At 44.3% G+C, this 17,805-nt stretch overlaps 1 protein-coding gene across 1 annotated transcript in view; it reads left to right on the forward strand.

The window, feature by feature from the left end:
* Positions 1-15,598, forward strand: part of Dclk3 (doublecortin like kinase 3) — a 49,629-nt gene extending 34,031 nt beyond the window's left edge. Inside the window, exons 3-5 of the mRNA XM_037207987.1 lie at positions 7,707-7,839; positions 10,361-10,528; positions 14,481-15,598. Coding sequence (XP_037063882.1) covers positions 7,707-7,839; positions 10,361-10,528; positions 14,481-14,674 — 495 coding nt within the window. The 3' untranslated portion in view covers positions 14,675-15,598. The remainder of the gene's footprint in view (positions 1-7,706; positions 7,840-10,360; positions 10,529-14,480) is intronic.
* Positions 15,599-17,805: the final 2,207 nt, after the last annotated feature.

The raw sequence follows: 17,805 nt of genomic DNA on the forward strand, positions 1-17,805 counted from the left end.
GGGTGGAATGTTCTGTAGATGTCTATTAAGTCCATTTGAGTCATAATGTCTGTTAGTTCCCTTATTTGTCTGTTAAGTTTCTGTCTGACAGACTTGTCCATGGTGAGAATGGGGAGTTGAAGTCTCCCATCACTAGTGTGTGGGGTTTGATGTGCATTTAGTAATGTTTCTTTTACATATGTGGGTGCCCTTGTATTTGAGGCATAAAAGTTCAGAACTAATACTTAATCTTGATGGATTTTTCCTGTGATGAATATGTAATGTCCTTCTCGATCTCTTTTGATTAATTTTAGTTTGAAGTCTATTTTGTTAGATATTAGGATAGCTATACCAGTTTGCTTCTTAAGTCCATTTAACTGGAAAGACTTTCCCAAGCCCTTTACTCTGATGTACTATCTGTCTTTGAAGTTGAGGTGTGTTTCTTGTATGCAGCAGAAGGATGGATTCTATTTTCGTATCCATTCTGTTAGCCTATGTATTTTTATAGGTGAATTGAGTCAATTGACAATAAGGGATATTAATGACCAGTGATTGTTAATTCCTATTATTTTTTTGGTGGTAGTATTGTGTGTTTCCCTTCTTTGGGATTTGTTGGTGTGGGATTATCTATTGCCTGTGTTTTCATGGGTGCCTCTAACTTCCTTGGGTTGGATTTTTCCTTCTAGTACTTTCTGTAGGGCTGGATTTGTGGATAGGTATTATTTAAATCCGGTTTTATCATTGAATATTTTGTTTACTACATCTATGATGATTGAGAGTTTTGCTGGGTATAAGTCTGGGCTGGCATCCATGGTCTTTTAATATCTGTGTAACATCTACTCAGGACCTTCTGGTTTTCAGAGTCTCCATTGAAAAATCAGGTGTTATTCTGATGGGTCTGCCTGTATATGTTACTTGGCCTTTTTTTCTTTGCAACTTTTAATATTTTTCTTTATTCTGTATGTTTAGTGGTTTGATTATTATGTGGCAAGGGAACTTGTTTTTTGGGTCCAGTCTATTTGGTGTTCTGTAATGTTCTTGTATCTTCATAGGCATTTCATTCTTTACGTTGGGAAAGTTTTTTTTCTGTGATTTTGTTGAATTATTTTCTGTGCCTTTGAGTTGGTATTCTTCTTCTATCCCTATTCTTAGGTTTGGCTTTTTCATGGTGTCCTAGATTTCCTGGATGTTTTGTGTTATGACTTTGTTGGCTTTAATGTTTTCTTTGACTGATGAATCTATTTCCTCTATCATATCTTTAATGCCAGAGATTTCTCTCTTCAATCTCTTATATTCTGTTGGTTGTGCTTGTATCTGTAGTTCCTGTTCATTTACTCAGATTTTCTATTTCCAGCATTTCCTTGGTTTGTGTCTTCTACATTGTTTCTATTTCAATTTTTGGGTCTTGAATTGTTTCCTTCACCTGTTTAATTGCTTCTTCTTGGTTTCCTTGGCTTTCTTTAAGATATTTATTGATTTCTTCTGATTTTTTGTTGGTCTTTTTCTCAATTTCTTTAAGGGAATTGTTCATTTCCTCTTTAAAAGCCTCTATCATCTTCTTAAAATCAATTTTAAGATCGTTTTCTTCTGCTGCTTCTATGTTGGGATGTACAGGTCTTATTGATATAGAACTGCTAGGTTCTGGTGGTGCCATATTGCTCTTTGTGTTATTGAATGTATTCTTGCTCTGGCACCTACCCATCTCTTCCTCCAATTGGTGTAAATGGTGTCTGTGTCTCAGATAGCCACTCTTGGTCCAATCAGAGCTCTTGGTCCAATTGGAGCTTGCAGAGTCTGTGTCTTAGGGAGTAGCTGTGGTCTCGGAGGATGAATGAGTTTGGGGGGTGGATTAGGGCTTGTAGGTTACAGGGTCCAGTGGGGGTTGGTGGTGGTCAGGCCTGCCTGCTGGCCTGCAACTGAGGCTGCAGTAGGTGGGGTTATGGGGGGCACTGCTTGTGCCCTTGGGCCTAAAGCCTAGAGGTTGGGATGATCAGGTAGGAGAACAGACTCACCTCTTGGTCCAAATGGAGCTGGCAGAGTCTGTCCTATTCCTCATCTTGAGTTTGATTCTCCTCCTCTCAGATGACACAGTGATGTGACATGCAGTAAAATACAAAGCTATCAGATCCAACTTAGGAAACACCTGTGTCTGACTGTCCTCCCTCAGCAGGCTTCCCCTGTGAACTAGATGCTGGGCTGAGAAGACAAAGCGACCTCGTGACTGCTGTGTCCTGGGCTGCTGTGTCCTGGGCTGCTGTGCCCTGGGCTGCTGTGCCCTGGGCTGCTGTGTCCTGGGCTGCTGTGCCCTGGGCTGCTGTGCCCTGGGCTGCTGTGCCCTGGGCTGCTGTGCTCCCTGGTATATTCAGATTAAAGCTGAGTTTGTTTCCCTGACTAGAAGATGATAAAAAATTAAATTGCGTACAAAGTGTTAAGTTTCATTAGGAAGTTTTCATAATCTTTTGGTTTTTGCTGATCATCCTTCCCTACACCTCTCTGTAGAACCTCTACCTACCTTTGCTGGTTCCCTTCCTCTTGGGTATTTTATTACTCTTTATTTATCTGCCCCCATCCCTGCTTCCCATCCTGTGAAGCCTCTTCTCTTCTCAAGGGTCTCTTTTCTAGTATGACCTGTACTCACCTTCTCTATATACACATAACATAAAAAATAAAGTCTAGAATCTGTATTTGAGAAAACGCGTCACATTTTGTTTTTCTGAGTCCAGGTTGCTTTGCTTAAAGTAATAATTTCCAGTTTTATTCATGTTTTCTCTGGCTGTCATAATATCATTCTTCTTTATGGCTGCATCATGTACATACGTGTGCCACAGTTTCTTAACCATTCTTCTGTTGATGGATATCTAGGTTGGTTCTCTTTCCTGGCTGTCATGAACAGCGACTGTAAACATGACAGTCAAGGATTACGGTACCTTTTATGTTCAAGTGTAGATTAGATTGTGGCGTTGGCATTTTGACATGATGTAGTTTCTGAGATTGTTTCAGTTCTTATTAGTTGGAAATGTACTTTGGAGGGAAATGATCCAAAGAACCATGAAGATTCAAGCAGGAATCTAGCGGAGATAAGTAAGCCTATTCCAAGTCTAGTGTTTAAGGGCACCTTGCCAGTGGTCGGTACTCTGCTGCCCTCTTCTGCTCAGAGAGTAGAAGTGTATTTTTAATTTTTTAAATCTATTTATTATTGGTTTGTATGCTTGTTTTTTTTTTTTCTTTTTCATTTTTCTTTCTTTTTTTTGAGCTAGGGTCTTCCTTGCTGTACAGAGGAAGCTGGCTGGAATTTCCTATCCTCCTGAGTGCTGGGATTACAGATACGTATGTACCTCATGATGGATTGCATAACCATGTTTAAATTGATGTACTATGGAAGTGCAGAGGTGAATTGATTACATTCCTGACAGGAATGTAGTTCAGTTGTAGAGTACTGACTGCACAAGTTCCTGGGTTCGATCCCCAGCCCTGCATTAATCAGGCATGCTGGTACATACCTATAATCCTAGCACTTGGGATCTGGAGGTGGGAGGTCAGAAGTTCACAGTCACCCCGAGCTACATAGCTTGGTCTACATGATGCCTTGTCTGAAAAAATTGTTTTGTTCTCTTGAGGTTTTGATAGTGAGGCTTTGAGGGCACAGGTGTGGTCATCTGATGCTCACACCACTAGTGCACACTGCCTGGATTCAAAGCAGAACACTCTTCAGATGGCTGGAAAGGGGGACATGGACGCAGACAAACCAGTCAGTCACTCATGCTGTGTGCAGTCATCTCTGCATCCTGTCAGGCAGAGGGCCTGGACCAGCCCAGCAAGAACATGGCCCAGAACAGCGAGTTTAGATAAACTTGGAGATGTGGGTTGGGTTGAGCCATGGCAAGAGATTTGGGACAGACTGCTTCCAAACCCAAGAAAGCCAGAAAAGCCTTGAGACAGAGGCATTGAAGTAGACATTTAATGGGTTCTTCAGCTGCTTGGTCAAATGATAGTCCTGAGTATTACCTACCCCTACCCTAGAAACCAAGTTCCGCGAGGACTTGGGAGGAGTCCTAGGATCATAACTTAGAGAATTCAGAAAGCGAGCTGAGAAAGCAGGTAGAGATGGACTTCTGGGTCAGCACAAGAAGATCTAAGGTGAACAAGTGTCTTGTGGGGGGATGTATTAGACAAGTTTATTGTTTGGGTGGAGGTCTGACCTGATGGTGAGATAGGAAGTGTTCTGAAGCAAAGAATTACAGTGCCTGCTGAAAAACCCAAACCCTCACACACTGCATACCCTGGAGTGCAACAAAGCTATTTATATAGTGAAGTGAATGGCAGCTTTGTCTGAGGAGGCAGTCAGTGGGAAGAGTGCTTGCTATGAAAGCAAGAGGACCAAGTTCAAATCCCTGGCACCCTCATAAAAGCTGGGCATGACTGTGCACCTGTAATTGCTGTGTTGGAGGATGGAGACAGGTGGGTACTGGGTGCTGGCCAACCAGCCCAGCTGCACTGTCAGGTTCAGTGAGAGATCCTGTCTCATTAAATAAGGAGGGGAGAGAGAGAGAGGGAGAGGGAGAGAGAAAGAGAGAGAACCAATGTACTCATGCCTGCATGAGTACTCATATCTACACACATACATGCCCATGCACCACCTCTCATAGAAAGTAGATACTTAATAAAATAATAATAGACAACTCTGAGATGATTAAGGAAACCCTGACTGTAGAAGCTAGAGTCTTAGCCACACTGGTCCTTCTAAGCAATGGTCCTTCTAAGCGCAAATTCTAATTGGTCTTAATAATAAAAACCAGAGTCAGATGTCAGGGTAAATGCTGACAGATCAGAGAAGTAAAGGAACTAGCCACAGTCACCTCTTACTTTTCCAACTCCTTAGTTCAAAAAGGGGTGAGCTCCTGTCTCCTTCCGCCTTATATTCTGCTCTCCACTCAGCCATATCACTTCCTGTCTCCACCTCCCTAGTGCTGGGATTAAAGACATATGTTTCCCAAGTACTGGGAGCAAAGGCATGAGATCCCAAGTGCTGGGATTAAAGGTCTATGCCACCACTGCCTGGCTTCTATGATTAACTAGTGGCTAGCTCTGCACTCTGATCTCCAGGCAAGCTTTATTTGTTAGAGCACAAACAAAATACCACCACAGTTCCAGGTGGGAGAAACTGAGTTATGAAGAAAAAAGAGCAGCATATTATGTTTTAGACAGGCCCATACAATCACTTAAAAACTGATGTGATGTTTTGAGAACATATCCAGGACACTGAACATAATACAATTTCAAATGAAAGTCTGAATTTCCAGAACATTTCATTTGGTCTCTACTGGCCCAGTGGGGCTAGGCTTTGGAATTAGGAGTTTCCAGTTAATTTTTGATAGGAATATCCATTTTATTTTGGTGTATTTAATTGGCTAGATACTTTTAATGCCAATCATTTGGCTGGAAATATTTGCAAATATTTTTGAGGGGAACATTTTTTTCTTCAACAATTACCTAGTAAATATGATGAATGCAGATAGTCCATCTGGTGATTCTAGGCACCAACAATATTTTATTTTCCTTTCTTTTCCAACTAGATTTTTTAGTCTAAATTATTCTGTTGTTTCTTTCAGGCTGCATCTGTCTCTTTGCACAGAGTGGGCAGAACTGTGTTTGGGGTCTGAAACTATGATTTCGTCTTGGCCAGGTTAATGATGTGTAGCTGCTTGGATGGGGTTCTGCAGGGCACCCACTGGGATTTCCAGGTTCTCAGAACAAGGAACTGGACCGGGACACATGGTAGTGACAGAAACAGAGAGTTTACTAGGGAAGAAAAGCACTTTAGAGAACAGGAATGAGCCTGAGTTGGTCATTTCCTTCTGAATTGGTCATGATGATGGGTAGTTAGGGACCTGTGTAGAGTGCTCTCCCTGTGCATGCTTTTTCCCGATGGTAAGGGAGGGTTTCCAGCCTTTTCCTCTGTCATTGTTTTCTTTCATATGTCAGTTTTGACCCAGACTCAGCAACTAAGACACTTTCAACTTGTAGAGATGCCAGTTCACTGGTGGAACCACGTGTGTGGAAATCGGACATAATCAGGATCTCCCTCTACCCCCCATCCCCTGCTGGAATCTCTACTGAGATAATTTCGAGGCTGTGCACAGAGTACAGTGTGGAGATGGTAGTGTTTATTACAGTGAAGTGGAACACTTTCAGGGGGACAGTGCCCAAAGGGACCACTCTGTGTTAGACACATTTCCAAGTGGGGAGAGTAGACAATGGCCAAACAGACTGCTGTGCCAACTTTTATTACCTACATCTCAGGCAGGCTTTACCCTGTTTCTAAATTCTCTAGAATAGACAGCTTTCCCCAATGGGTTTTCCTGCCCAGGTGATTGATAGGCCCATGGATGAATTCTGGGAAGTCATAAGAGTATGTTCTTGTTCATTACTAGGAAGCTTGCAACTAGATAGACTAGATAGTGATTTCACAATCTTCTGGGTAGTTCAGAAAGTCATGCCTCTACCTGAGGCCAGAAAGTCCACTCAGATCCCATTCTTCTGGTTCATAGTCACAATTCTGCTATTTCACTTTCACATTTAACATGAGGTTTTACAACAGAGGGGTACATTCTTAAAGACCCTGAGTATCTAACCATCTACCTAGCAGGGAGAGACAGAATGGCTGCTCCAGCCTGCCCTGCCCATTGCCACCATGACTCAGATACAGGGAGACCCACCATTACCCTTTGGGCTCCACCCCCTAGTGCTGACAGGAGCACAGGAGATCTTTGTTCAGGTCCAGAAGAAACACAAGGGTGTGAGCTGCAGACAAGCTGAGTGTTCTTGTGGGTATGGCAGCAACAATGAGTCTCTCTCTTGGATAAAACCAGCCTGTTTTATCCAGTAAGTTTTTAATCCAGCACTTGAATAACAGTGTTGCTCATCATCTGACCTTGCCCACTGGCTTCTTTGGTGTGATATGGACAGCTGATCTTTGGTTTTACTTGGGTATGTGCTTACTAATATTGAAGGAGGCCAGAGTTTGAATTTGTGTCTGGTTATCTCGATTTTGCCCAGATGGAATCAGCTTCTATTGTGTGGAAGTACCATGTATCTTGGACTTACAGGAAGATAGGACTAGGTTTGAATGCTCATTGTTTGTGCCCTGTGGAGTACAACATACATTTATTTATTTGAAGTGGGGTGGGAGTGTGTGCCACATCTGGAGTCAAGTTTTCTCGCTTTCCACCATGTGGGTCCTGGGATTGAACCCAGGTCATGAGTTTTGATGGCAAGTACCTTTACCCACTGAGCCATCTCACTGTCCAGACCTTTTCTTGCTCTTAGGTAAGTTAGTTTATGCTCTAAGTACCCTGATCCTTGTTATAACACAGTGCTGCCCAGTAGAGACAGTTTCCATCTACTCTGTCCAGCATGGTGCCCAACTCACAGGGGGCTGTTGGACATACACATGTGCCCAGTGCAGCTGGGAAACTGGGTTTTGATCAGTAAATTCAAACATCCCATTTGATGACATGGTGATGCTGTGCTGGATAGCTCAGTGAATTTGAATCTGATTCTTTGGTTGAAAATGTGAGTAGTTGCACTGAGGTTCGGCTGGATGACTCTGTCCTGGGATACCCATGGGTTATTGCTGCTCTGACCTGGCTGCATACACACACTGTCTCAGTATCCCCTCTTTGTTTCCATCACAGTTTTGGTGATTTGGATATTTTGATTCCATCTAGGTTCAGCGAAATGAAGACAAGTCTACCACCTTGAAGCTGGCTGATTTTGGCCTGGCCAAACATGTGGTGAGGCCTATATTTACCGTGTGTGGGACGCCTACATATGTAGCTCCTGAGATTCTTTCTGAGAAAGGTAAGTGTTACCCTTTGCTCTTTGGTACTCAAGCTCAGCAAGCAATAAATGCCTTGCTCAGTGTTTTCCAACAAGGAGCAGTTAAACAAAAAAAATCTCAGAGTGCTGGAACTCATGCTTGCTAAAACATTTATTAATGTGTGTGTGTGTGTGTTGTGTGTGTGTGTGTGTGTGTGTGTGTGTGTGTGTGTGTAGGCAGGACAATGGGATGAAAGAGAGAACTGGGAGAGAAAATCTGTTCAGTGAAGGCCATTTGTACCCAGGTCTACTACTAGGAGAGAAAATGGAAACATTTCTTATGCTAAAAGTTTAAAAATTCCTTGACAAACCTCCATTTAAAGGCAGAAGAGATCTCATTTCAAACTCGGAATATTCATTCCTAATTTATGAGGATCAAATGAACTACTTTGTAAAGCATATAAACAAAAATTACATGGGAGATAGCTTGATAGCTGTTGCATTGTTAAGTGAATTTACCTATTGGCTGAGAGAGGCTCAGGTGGGTTGAAAGCTTAGTCATAGGTGGAAGACATGGCTAGTTCCCCATCAGCACGGGCACCTGAAGCCGTGATGAGGAGACGGAGCATGCCTGAGGCTAGGGGGTGGAGAATTCAGAATACTAGTTGTACTGGATGTAGAGAGTCAGTGGGTTGAGTAGACTGAGCCTAGATTTATTCCAAACAGGAAGTGTTTAAATTTTGAATGATGGGTGTCATGACCGTTGTACTGTAATGACAGTGGAACAAAAGAACACCAAAAGACACAGGACATTTGAATGCAAGCAAAGATGAGTTAGATGAGAGACAAAGCAAATTAGCATAAGCTCGTGGGGAAAGCACACCAACTAAAACAGTGTAGACTCACATCAGAATAGAGACATCGGTATATCTACATCAGTATAGAGACATTAGTATCGAGACATCAATATAGAGACAGTATATAGAGAGATATCAGTATAGACCCACACTGTTGTCTTGTTGGCAAGGATGGGAAGTCCTGGGTAAATATGTTATATTGGGACTCTTTAACCTGATGGCTAAATTGGTGAGCTGGTGGTTCTCCAGTGATGCCAGGACAAGGACAGATAAGCTCAAACAAGCCATGGGTCCTGCCTGCAGGAGGGAAAGCAGTCAGTAGAGGGCCAGACTACATGGAAATGGAACTGGATTACAAACGAACAAGCTTTAGAGGCCAAGGACAAGGTTTAAGAGAAGGTGGGGGCAGAAGAATCTGTCCCCAAGAGTTAACAGTGCTTGAGAATTGAACAGTCATCACCAAGCTGGCCAGCCTGTCCACTTAAGCCTCTTATTGATTTGTGTCTTGGTAAGCTTGCTCTGAGGCTTAGTAATGAACTTCTAATGTCCATTTAAAGCTATCAGCTGTGTTCATTTCCTAAAGGTGAGAAGTCAGAAAGTACTTGAAATTGTGTGCATGCCCATTTATGGGAACGTGATAGGTGAGGTGTAGCTGGAGAGTTTTCTCTCCGGGTCCCACCAAACCCTGGCAGTCCGACAGCCCACTTATAAAATAAACATACAGACGCTTATATTATTTAAACTGTTTGGCCTAATGGCTCAGGCTTCTAGCTATTTAGTTCTTACATCTTAAATTAATCCATTTCTATAAATCTATACCTTGCCACGTGGCTTGTGGCTTACCGGCGTCTTCACATGTTGCTTGTCATGGCAGCAGCTAGCAGTATCTCTCTCCACCTTCCTGTTCTCTCAGTTCTCCCCTCTGTTAGTCCCGCCTATACTTCCTGCCTGGCCATTGGCCAATAAGTGTTTTATTTATTGACCAATCAGAGCAACACATTTGATATACAGACCATCCCACAGAAGTGAGGCACATAAAAACGTCAGCTGGGCATCACTGTTCTAGTTCTATTCTGTTCCTGTGACAAATGCCATGACCAAAAAAGCCACTTGGGCAAGGAAAAGGCTTATTTCATCTTGCACTTCCAGATCACACTCAGTCACTTAGGGAAGTCAGGTGGGTATGCAAGGTAGGAACCTGAAGGCAGACTGCTTGCTATTCCAACTTACTCACAAGCAAGGAATACAGTTGAAACCCAGGCAGAATGATTCTTGGTGGCTTGCTCACAGGCTCATGTTTAACTAGCTTTCTTATTCACCTCAAGCCTAGGGATGGTACTGCTCATAGTGGGCTTGGCCCTTTTACCTATATCAATTAATAATCAAGACAATTCTCTACAGATACTGCTCACAGGCTCACATTCAACTGAGACTCCCCTCTCAGGGGACTCTAGGCTATATAAAAGTTGACAGTTAAAGCTAGCTAGGACAATTACTTTGTATATTTCCTCTCCAATAAGTTACATTATATTATAATCAGTGATCATATTTGTTACATTTCTTTTTGCTGAGAGGAAATACCCGACAAAAGCAACTTAAGGGAGGAGGGGGCCTTTTGTTGTTATTGTTGTTGCACAGTTCAAGAGATCGTGTGTAACACCGCCTACCTGCTTGTTGAGGGGTTTCCTGTCTCTGTGTTCTTGCAGGTTATGGCCTGGAGGTGGACATGTGGGCTGCAGGTGTGATCCTCTACATCCTCCTGTGTGGCTTCCCCCCTTTCAGAAGTCCTGAGAGGGACCAGGATGAACTCTTCAACATCATCCAACTGGGCCAGTTTGAGTTCCTCGCTCCTTACTGGGACAACATCTCTGATGGTAAGATTTGGGGGGCTCTCTGTGATGGGAAGGAGAGCTGTGGGCCTCTCCCTACTCTTTTAAAGAGTGGCCTGGAGAGGTGTTTGGAGGGTGTGGATGAAGCTTGGAGTGGTGTGTCAACTATTCTCATGTATAGATGAGGACTTGGAGTTTTCTCAGTTTAGATGTGGCCTTCCAGTCTGGACCCTCCTGGGATTTGGAAGGGGTGTTATGTTAACTTTTCCTGGGAAAGATGTTGTCTTGAGCATGTTATATCAGCACCATTGATGAACACACACACTTGTGTCTCTTTCCACAAAGGCAGAATTTATTGAGTAACAGTGAATTCACAAAGCAATTTTAATGGTAGCAATTTGCCAGATTGGTAATTGGGCCAAGGTTAGCACATGTTCTTGTATTCCATTCTTAGTTACTAATAACTCTTACATCATATATCACAGGATAACACACACACACACACACACACACACACACACACACACACTATACTACTGAACAGATACAAAAGGTTAAAAAGGGTTGCAGCAGAGTTTCACGAGGTTTCAGAAGTGGGCGGATAGAGATGTAAGTAGAATCTGTATTGATGAGGTAAGGAACCCAAATTAGAGACAGTTACAAGGCTGTCATTGCCAGGCTGCTGTCCCTCACTGGGTTTGAGAGTGAAGCGGCAGCATTGAGTCTGGCTGAGAGAGAGGTTAAAGGGCAGGGTGGGGTCTACAGCCACAGCTGGCTGACAGACAGGTGGCAGGTCCAGACAGGCAATCAGGAGGAGGGGTAGGTGGCAGTTGAGTAGGCTTTGTCAGCAGTGGGGACAGAGCTGAACTGAAACCCCAGGGACACCTGGGAGTACTCTGCCTGTTGGTCCTTGATACACACACGAGGTATCACGTAACAGGATGATGGAGGACTCTTGCCATTACAGTGCTGAGTGTCCTCTTTGTGGGTCCAAGTCAGGGTGCTGCACCCTTTTCTCAGTCTGGGTGTTTAAGTTCTTGGGCCTGGTACCCATCTTTCCATATGGTCTCAATTCACCCCAATAAATTTATAAGTGGCTCATTTTCTACTATGGGGAATAAGCTATAGGCCTGAGCCTCATGAGTGGTACTATGTGGACAGTCCCAGTCATGTGTTCACCCAGGTGCACTGCCTCCTCTATCCCCAATGGATGGTCCCAGTCATGTGTTCATCCAGGTGCACTGCCTTCCTCTATCCCCAGGATGGATGGATGGTCCCAGTCATGTGTTCACCCAGGTGCATAGCCCCCTTTTATCCCCAGGATGGAGTCAAATTTATGTATAAAATGGAGTCTCTCAGGACAAGGAAAGTCTAAAAAAGCCATCGTCTTCACCAATATGGAGTCTAGTGTAGCCTGATGACAGTAGACATGAAGAAACATCTCTTTACTCGAGATATACCCACAGACAACAGACCAGAGCAGCGATTCCATAAAAGTGCAACTTGGGGAACCAGTGAGTTTATTGAATTTACTTACATAGTATGGGTGAAGAGTGACTTACAGGAACAAGAGTGACCCAAACATAGCTGCATCACTGAATAGTTCTACCCCATTATGGACGATGACCTTGTGGAAGTTGCCTTATAGAGTTATCTTTTCTGTTAGCCTTCCATTTTCTTTATACTCCAGCACTTTCCAAGATCACTTGTAGTTGGGTGTAGCCATAAGTTTTTCCGGTCCCACCTGGCCCCACCCTCCTGTGTTTCTCCAGTACCGCTCAGCCCCCCAGTCCTGCAGTCACTTATAAAATAATCACTCAGAGGCTTAATATGAATTGCAAATTCTATGGCCTATTGGCTCAGGCTTCTCACTCGCTAGCTCTTACAACTCAATCCATGTCTATCAATCTATGCATTGCCACATGACTTCGGGGCTTACTAGTCAGTACTTTCACATCTTGCTTCTCCTGGCGGCAGCTCACAGCATCTGCCCCAGTCTCCTTTCTTCTCCTCTCTCTCTAGCTGGAATGTACTGCCTCACCTTATTCTGCCTCACCATTGGCCAAGCAGCTTTATTTATCAACCAATCAGAGCAACACATATTCACAGCGTACAGAAATTCGTACCACAGCAGTTGGGGGAAGGAAGAAGGGAGGGATGGCTGGACTACCAACTGTAGCTCCTTATCCTGCTAGGAGTTATCAGTGGTGGTCAGCATCACAGACCTAGCTACCCCTATATTGTTCTGCTCAGATGGTTGCTATGGTTACTGGACTAAAGTCATAGGCACTCCAAAATGGTCATGGGATGGTCAGGTAAAGAAAAAAAAAAATTACTATAATAGAGTGGTATAGAGCCTGCCCAGCTTGAATTCAGCAGGGTAGGAGAAGTCTGTGACTTCTGGACTCTGGAGCTTACTTTTGGGGAGGGGCTGACAGGTGTGAGAGCAGCTGATACTGAGTTAGGGACACTTTTCAAGAAGGGTGAAAACATGGGTGTTTTCTTTCTGTGTTCCATGAATCAGGAAGGAGAACCTACAGAACTGGGGTGAAGATTAGGGGATTGAGGATTGGGGAGACGGGCTTGTGGGGAGTCTCTGTTTTCTACTCACCACCACCCTGCCTACCAGTTAGGTTTAGGGGGAGAGAGAGAAGTGGGTAGGTTTGAGAGAGAAGCTAAGTTGAATGTCCCTCAAGGGAACCACAGACAGATAAGCATGGCATGGTGGAGATCTGAAGCAAGAGCCTTCCAGTTCTACCAGACAAAGGAGGTCTCTACATTTAGAGGTTTCTGAGAGAAAAAAAAGGGTGGTGGTGGTTCTGGGCCCAGTGGAAGCAGGCTTAGTTAATATGTGATCTATGCTGTGTACCTTCATTCAGGTTGCCTCTGATTCCCAGGCAGGAGAGAGGGGCTAGGCTCTCAGTGAGAAGGATGGAAGGCTGCAGCTGCTGTGAGTCTCTTTACAGCTGGATGGGGCTGTCAGTCATCACAGTAGACTGCAGTGAGGCGGGGCCAGATCCACGAGGCTTTTCCCTGTAGCACCTGGGGGGTAAGGAGGTGGGGGTGGGGCTGGAGGTGGGATCTGGCTTCTGACAGTCTTCCCGTCTCTCTAGGATCAGTAAGGATTTGAGCAGGAAGTAAAATTCATTTGACTTAGTGTTAATGGCTGCTTAGGTTTCTTTACATGTTTTTCAGTTTTGTCAGTATGCAAAAATGTCAGCTTAGGAAAAGGGAACATGTTTTATTTAAAAGTCGGTTAGTTTGATGTAAAAATTTGAAGTACATAGATGTGGTGCATGGTCTGTTTCCTTGGCCTGGGTATGTGGATGTTAGGGGCGGGGCTGGAAAAAGTGAACAGCTGTCTTCCACAGCTGTGCTACCTAGCCCTGGTCACACATGGTTAATAAAGTAAGGTTTTATTTATTCAGCATCACTAGATAGATTTCTCTTCCCCTTTTCTTTCTTTCCCATTTCCTCCTCTTCCCTTTCCTCTATCATTTCCTCTTCCCTTCTCTCTATCATTTCCTCTTTCCTTTCCTCTTTCTTTCTTCCCCTACTTTTCCTTTTTGCCTGCACTTTTTATCCTCCTCTCCTCCCCTCTGCTCTCCTCTCCTCTGCTCTCCTCTCCTCTTTAACCTGCTCTTCCTTCCTTCTTCTCTTTCTTTTATTAAATTATTATGATTTTTTTTGGACAGGGCCTCACTCTAGCCCAGACTATCTGGGAATTCATTATGTAGCTCCTCGGGCTAGCTTAGACTCAAATGATCTTCCTTCTCTAGCTTAACCTAATCTCTAATGCTCACTCGGTGGTCATGAGTGGTTGGAACAGGTCTGGGATGTTCCATCTCCTGTCATTCATTCTGAACAAGGAAAACTTGTTTGCATTCCCATAGTGCTGATGTGGATGCATGGGCTCCCACTTCATGGCTCGGAAGGAAAGAACACTATAAACTACATGTATTCATCATTCTTTCCCCAATTTCTATCCCTCTCACAGCTGCCAAAGATCTGGTGAGACATTTGCTGGTAGTGGACCCCAAGAAGCGGTACACGGCCCACCAGGTCCTTCAGCATCCCTGGATTGAGATGGTTGGACATCCAAGCACAGTGAACCCACAGAAGGAGGAGTCCTCCAGCAGCGAGGGTCGCTTCCAGAGCCAGCACAAGAAGGCTGTAGAGCAGGTGGCATGATCCTGTCTGGGGCATCTATCCAGCCTGCTCTCCTTGAGGACACAGAAGGGTCAAAGTCTAGAAGAAGACCATGCAAGGTGCTTCCCAGACTAGAGAAAGAGAAGAGACACCTGGAATATTCTAAGGAGTGTTTAAAAGGGAAGTCCTAATGTTAAATGCTCTATGATATTTTAGATTTGTGTATCGTAAGAATTGCCACGGATGAAGAATTTTGATAATAACACTGTTTCCTCCTTGTAGTCAAGTTCATAGTGGGCTACATGAGTGTGCTTTCCATGGCTTGAGCTCCCCCATGTGATGAATGAGGTGAATCCTGGCTTTTCTATTTTAATAAAACATCTCTGAGTTACAGAAAAATAACTGCCCTGTTCAGTGATGGGGAGAGCTGGTGAATACAGTTCAACACAGCTGTATTTCAATCTTTGACAGTTGTGATAAAATCTTGTTTGCATCTCAGAATAGCAGAGACTAACAAATATGATTCTATGGGCTGAAATTCCATAAAACCCCCAATTTTTTGGTAGGGGGAAACATCTGCAGGCTGACTGATTAGAACTTCATGATTATGGAGAATTGGAATATACAGATTGATAGCCAAAAGTTATCTTTAGTCTCCTTATATCTTATGTATCACCAAACTGTATATTTGACCTAGCAGATAAAGCTGTTAGAACATATTAACTCAGCTGACTGCTAGCTTCTACTCATCCCAAAGCTAAGATGTTGTAGCATCCAGAGCCTACCACCAGTATACTTGGTAAATTCATTGGTTTGTGACTTTGTTGTATTTTGTGATAATAATAAAATCATGTAACCATTTCCAGGATGGGATGTATCATTTGGGACAACATGAATGCATGTTGCCAGGCCACGGTCACTCATAATTGGCTCAGAATAAACAATTTCTTATTCTTTTTGAAGCAAGAGCTGTGTATTTTGCGTTGATAATTTTCATCCTACTTTACAGATGGAAATTTGGGTTAGGAGGGGTCTGATTTGCCCATCATTACTTAGCTTACAAAAAATCTTAGCTGTTGGAGGTGGACCTCAGTGCAGAGCAACCCCATACTCCTGTTCTTGTTCCAGCTTCTGTTCTTATTGGATTACCTTCACTGTGGGGTTAAAGAAGCACTGATTCATGCTAGGTAGAGAGAAGGAGAAATTGGGGGAGGAGAAACCGGGAATTACTATCCCATTCCCAGAGAGGCACAGGCTCTCCCTGAAGGGCTTATGATAGTTCTAGTACCCATGCTTTTTATATAATGGAGGTGATCAGATGGTGGTCTGTGATGTGGGTAGTTCTAGTACCCATGCTTCTTACATCATGGAGGTGATCAGATGGTGGTCTGTGATGTGGGTAGTTCTAGTACCTATGCTTTTTATATAATGGAGATGATCACATGGTGGTCTGTGATGTGGGTAGATGCATGTAGAGAAAGATAATTACTCTCTCTCTCACCTCAGTCACTTGCAGCAGCTGGTGCACATTTCTGGCTATGTGTAGGTGCACAGGTATGTGGAGGCCTGAGGACACTCTTAGGTGCTGCTCCTCAGGTACCACCTATCCTATGTTTTGAGACACTGGTGTGGAAATCACCAAAAAGGCCAGGCTGGTTAGTCAATGAGCCCCAGATATCCACCTGCCTCTGCCTCCCTACCATTGGGATTACAATACTCCATCATGCCCAGCTTTTACATGGGTTCTGGGCCTTGAACTTAGGACCTCATGCTTGCAAGGTAAGAGCTTTACAGACTGAGCCATCATCTCAGGTCACCTGCAGGAATTACCCTGAATTCTGTAGCAAAAGAGGCATGGTCAAAAGACTTGAAAAAAATCACAACAGATCAGACACCTTGCTCTCATGTTTCTGCACCCCTATGGGGATCAGTTCCCCACTTTCCAGCTGTGGCCCCTGACTGGTCCTCACTTTTGTACTCTTTAAGAAGAGAAGCAAAAACATTTAAAACAAAACCAGAAGGGAATCTTTTCCCCCAAAAGATCAGTGAATCTGGTTCTGTTAGCCAACACCCAAAGCCAAGCCTTCAGCCTGAAGAGGGTGATTCCTTTTGCTGTGTCCCTGGCTTCCAAGTTCTCCTAAGGGGGAAATCATCATCAGGAGACAAGACAAGGCTGAACAAAGCCAGCAGAGTGGATCTGCCTGGGATCAAATGGGCTTTGGCTCTGCACCTGCCAGGTGGACGCTTTGAACTGCATGGCCTGGCTCTCTCAGCCCCATCAACATTGCTCAAGTGCTGAACACTAGTCTCCTCTCAGCTTGGCTGTCCCTTTGAAAAGAAAGGGGCCTATTTACTTCCTGTAAGGTGACCCACTCTTCCTGGATTTATACCTTCCCTCCCCTCCTCTTCTTCCCCCCATCCCTTCCTTCTCTCCTCTCACTTTCTCTCCTCCCTTTCTCCCAGCATCTCCTCTTCTTCCCTCCCTTTCTTTTCTTGTCTCCTTCCTTGTCTTTCACCGTGTTCCTCTTTTAGTGTCTCCATCTCCCTTTCCTTTAGAGACTAGGTCCCTGCTCTGTAGCCCAAGCAGGCTTGGAACACACTATATAGCCCAGGCTGGCCTACCACTCATGATGACCCTACTGTCTCAGTCTCCTCATGCTGGGATTACAGGCACCGGGTCCTCTTTTGGCCAGAGCAGGACCAGCAGCTGCCCTCTTGGACACGCGCTTGCTTCTCAAGGCGCTTGTCTGACCATGTGCCTGGGTGTGTTGCTTCTCCCTGGGAATCACAGCTTTTGAGCACAGCAGCCGTCTGCCTCAGATGGCCATCTTTGGCTCTCCCTCCCCTTACACACTGCAGGACAGTCTACATCCGGGACATCCTCACTTGATGTCACCTTGAAAGGCAGCTTATCGGGTGTGATCCAAAATGAGAAACAAAAGCCAGGTGACACTTAGTGGTGAAAATAGGAACAGCAGTCATTTCCTGTTCCCCCTCCCCCATCTCAGAGTGGAGAGTGTCGCTGCCTTGGGACCTGCTACCACCACCACACCCAGCTAGCTGGACGTATCCAGTCAGGCAAAGGTTCTTTCCCAGAATTTGTCAACAGAGGTCTAAGGTCCTAGCCTCTCTCTCTGTGGAAACCATGTAAGTATTAGGGAACCTGGAACTGG

The sequence above is a fragment of the Peromyscus leucopus genome, chromosome 7 (genome assembly GCF_004664715.2).
Source record: "Peromyscus leucopus breed LL Stock chromosome 7, UCI_PerLeu_2.1, whole genome shotgun sequence".
Classification (NCBI taxonomy): Eukaryota; Metazoa; Chordata; class Mammalia; order Rodentia; family Cricetidae; genus Peromyscus; species Peromyscus leucopus.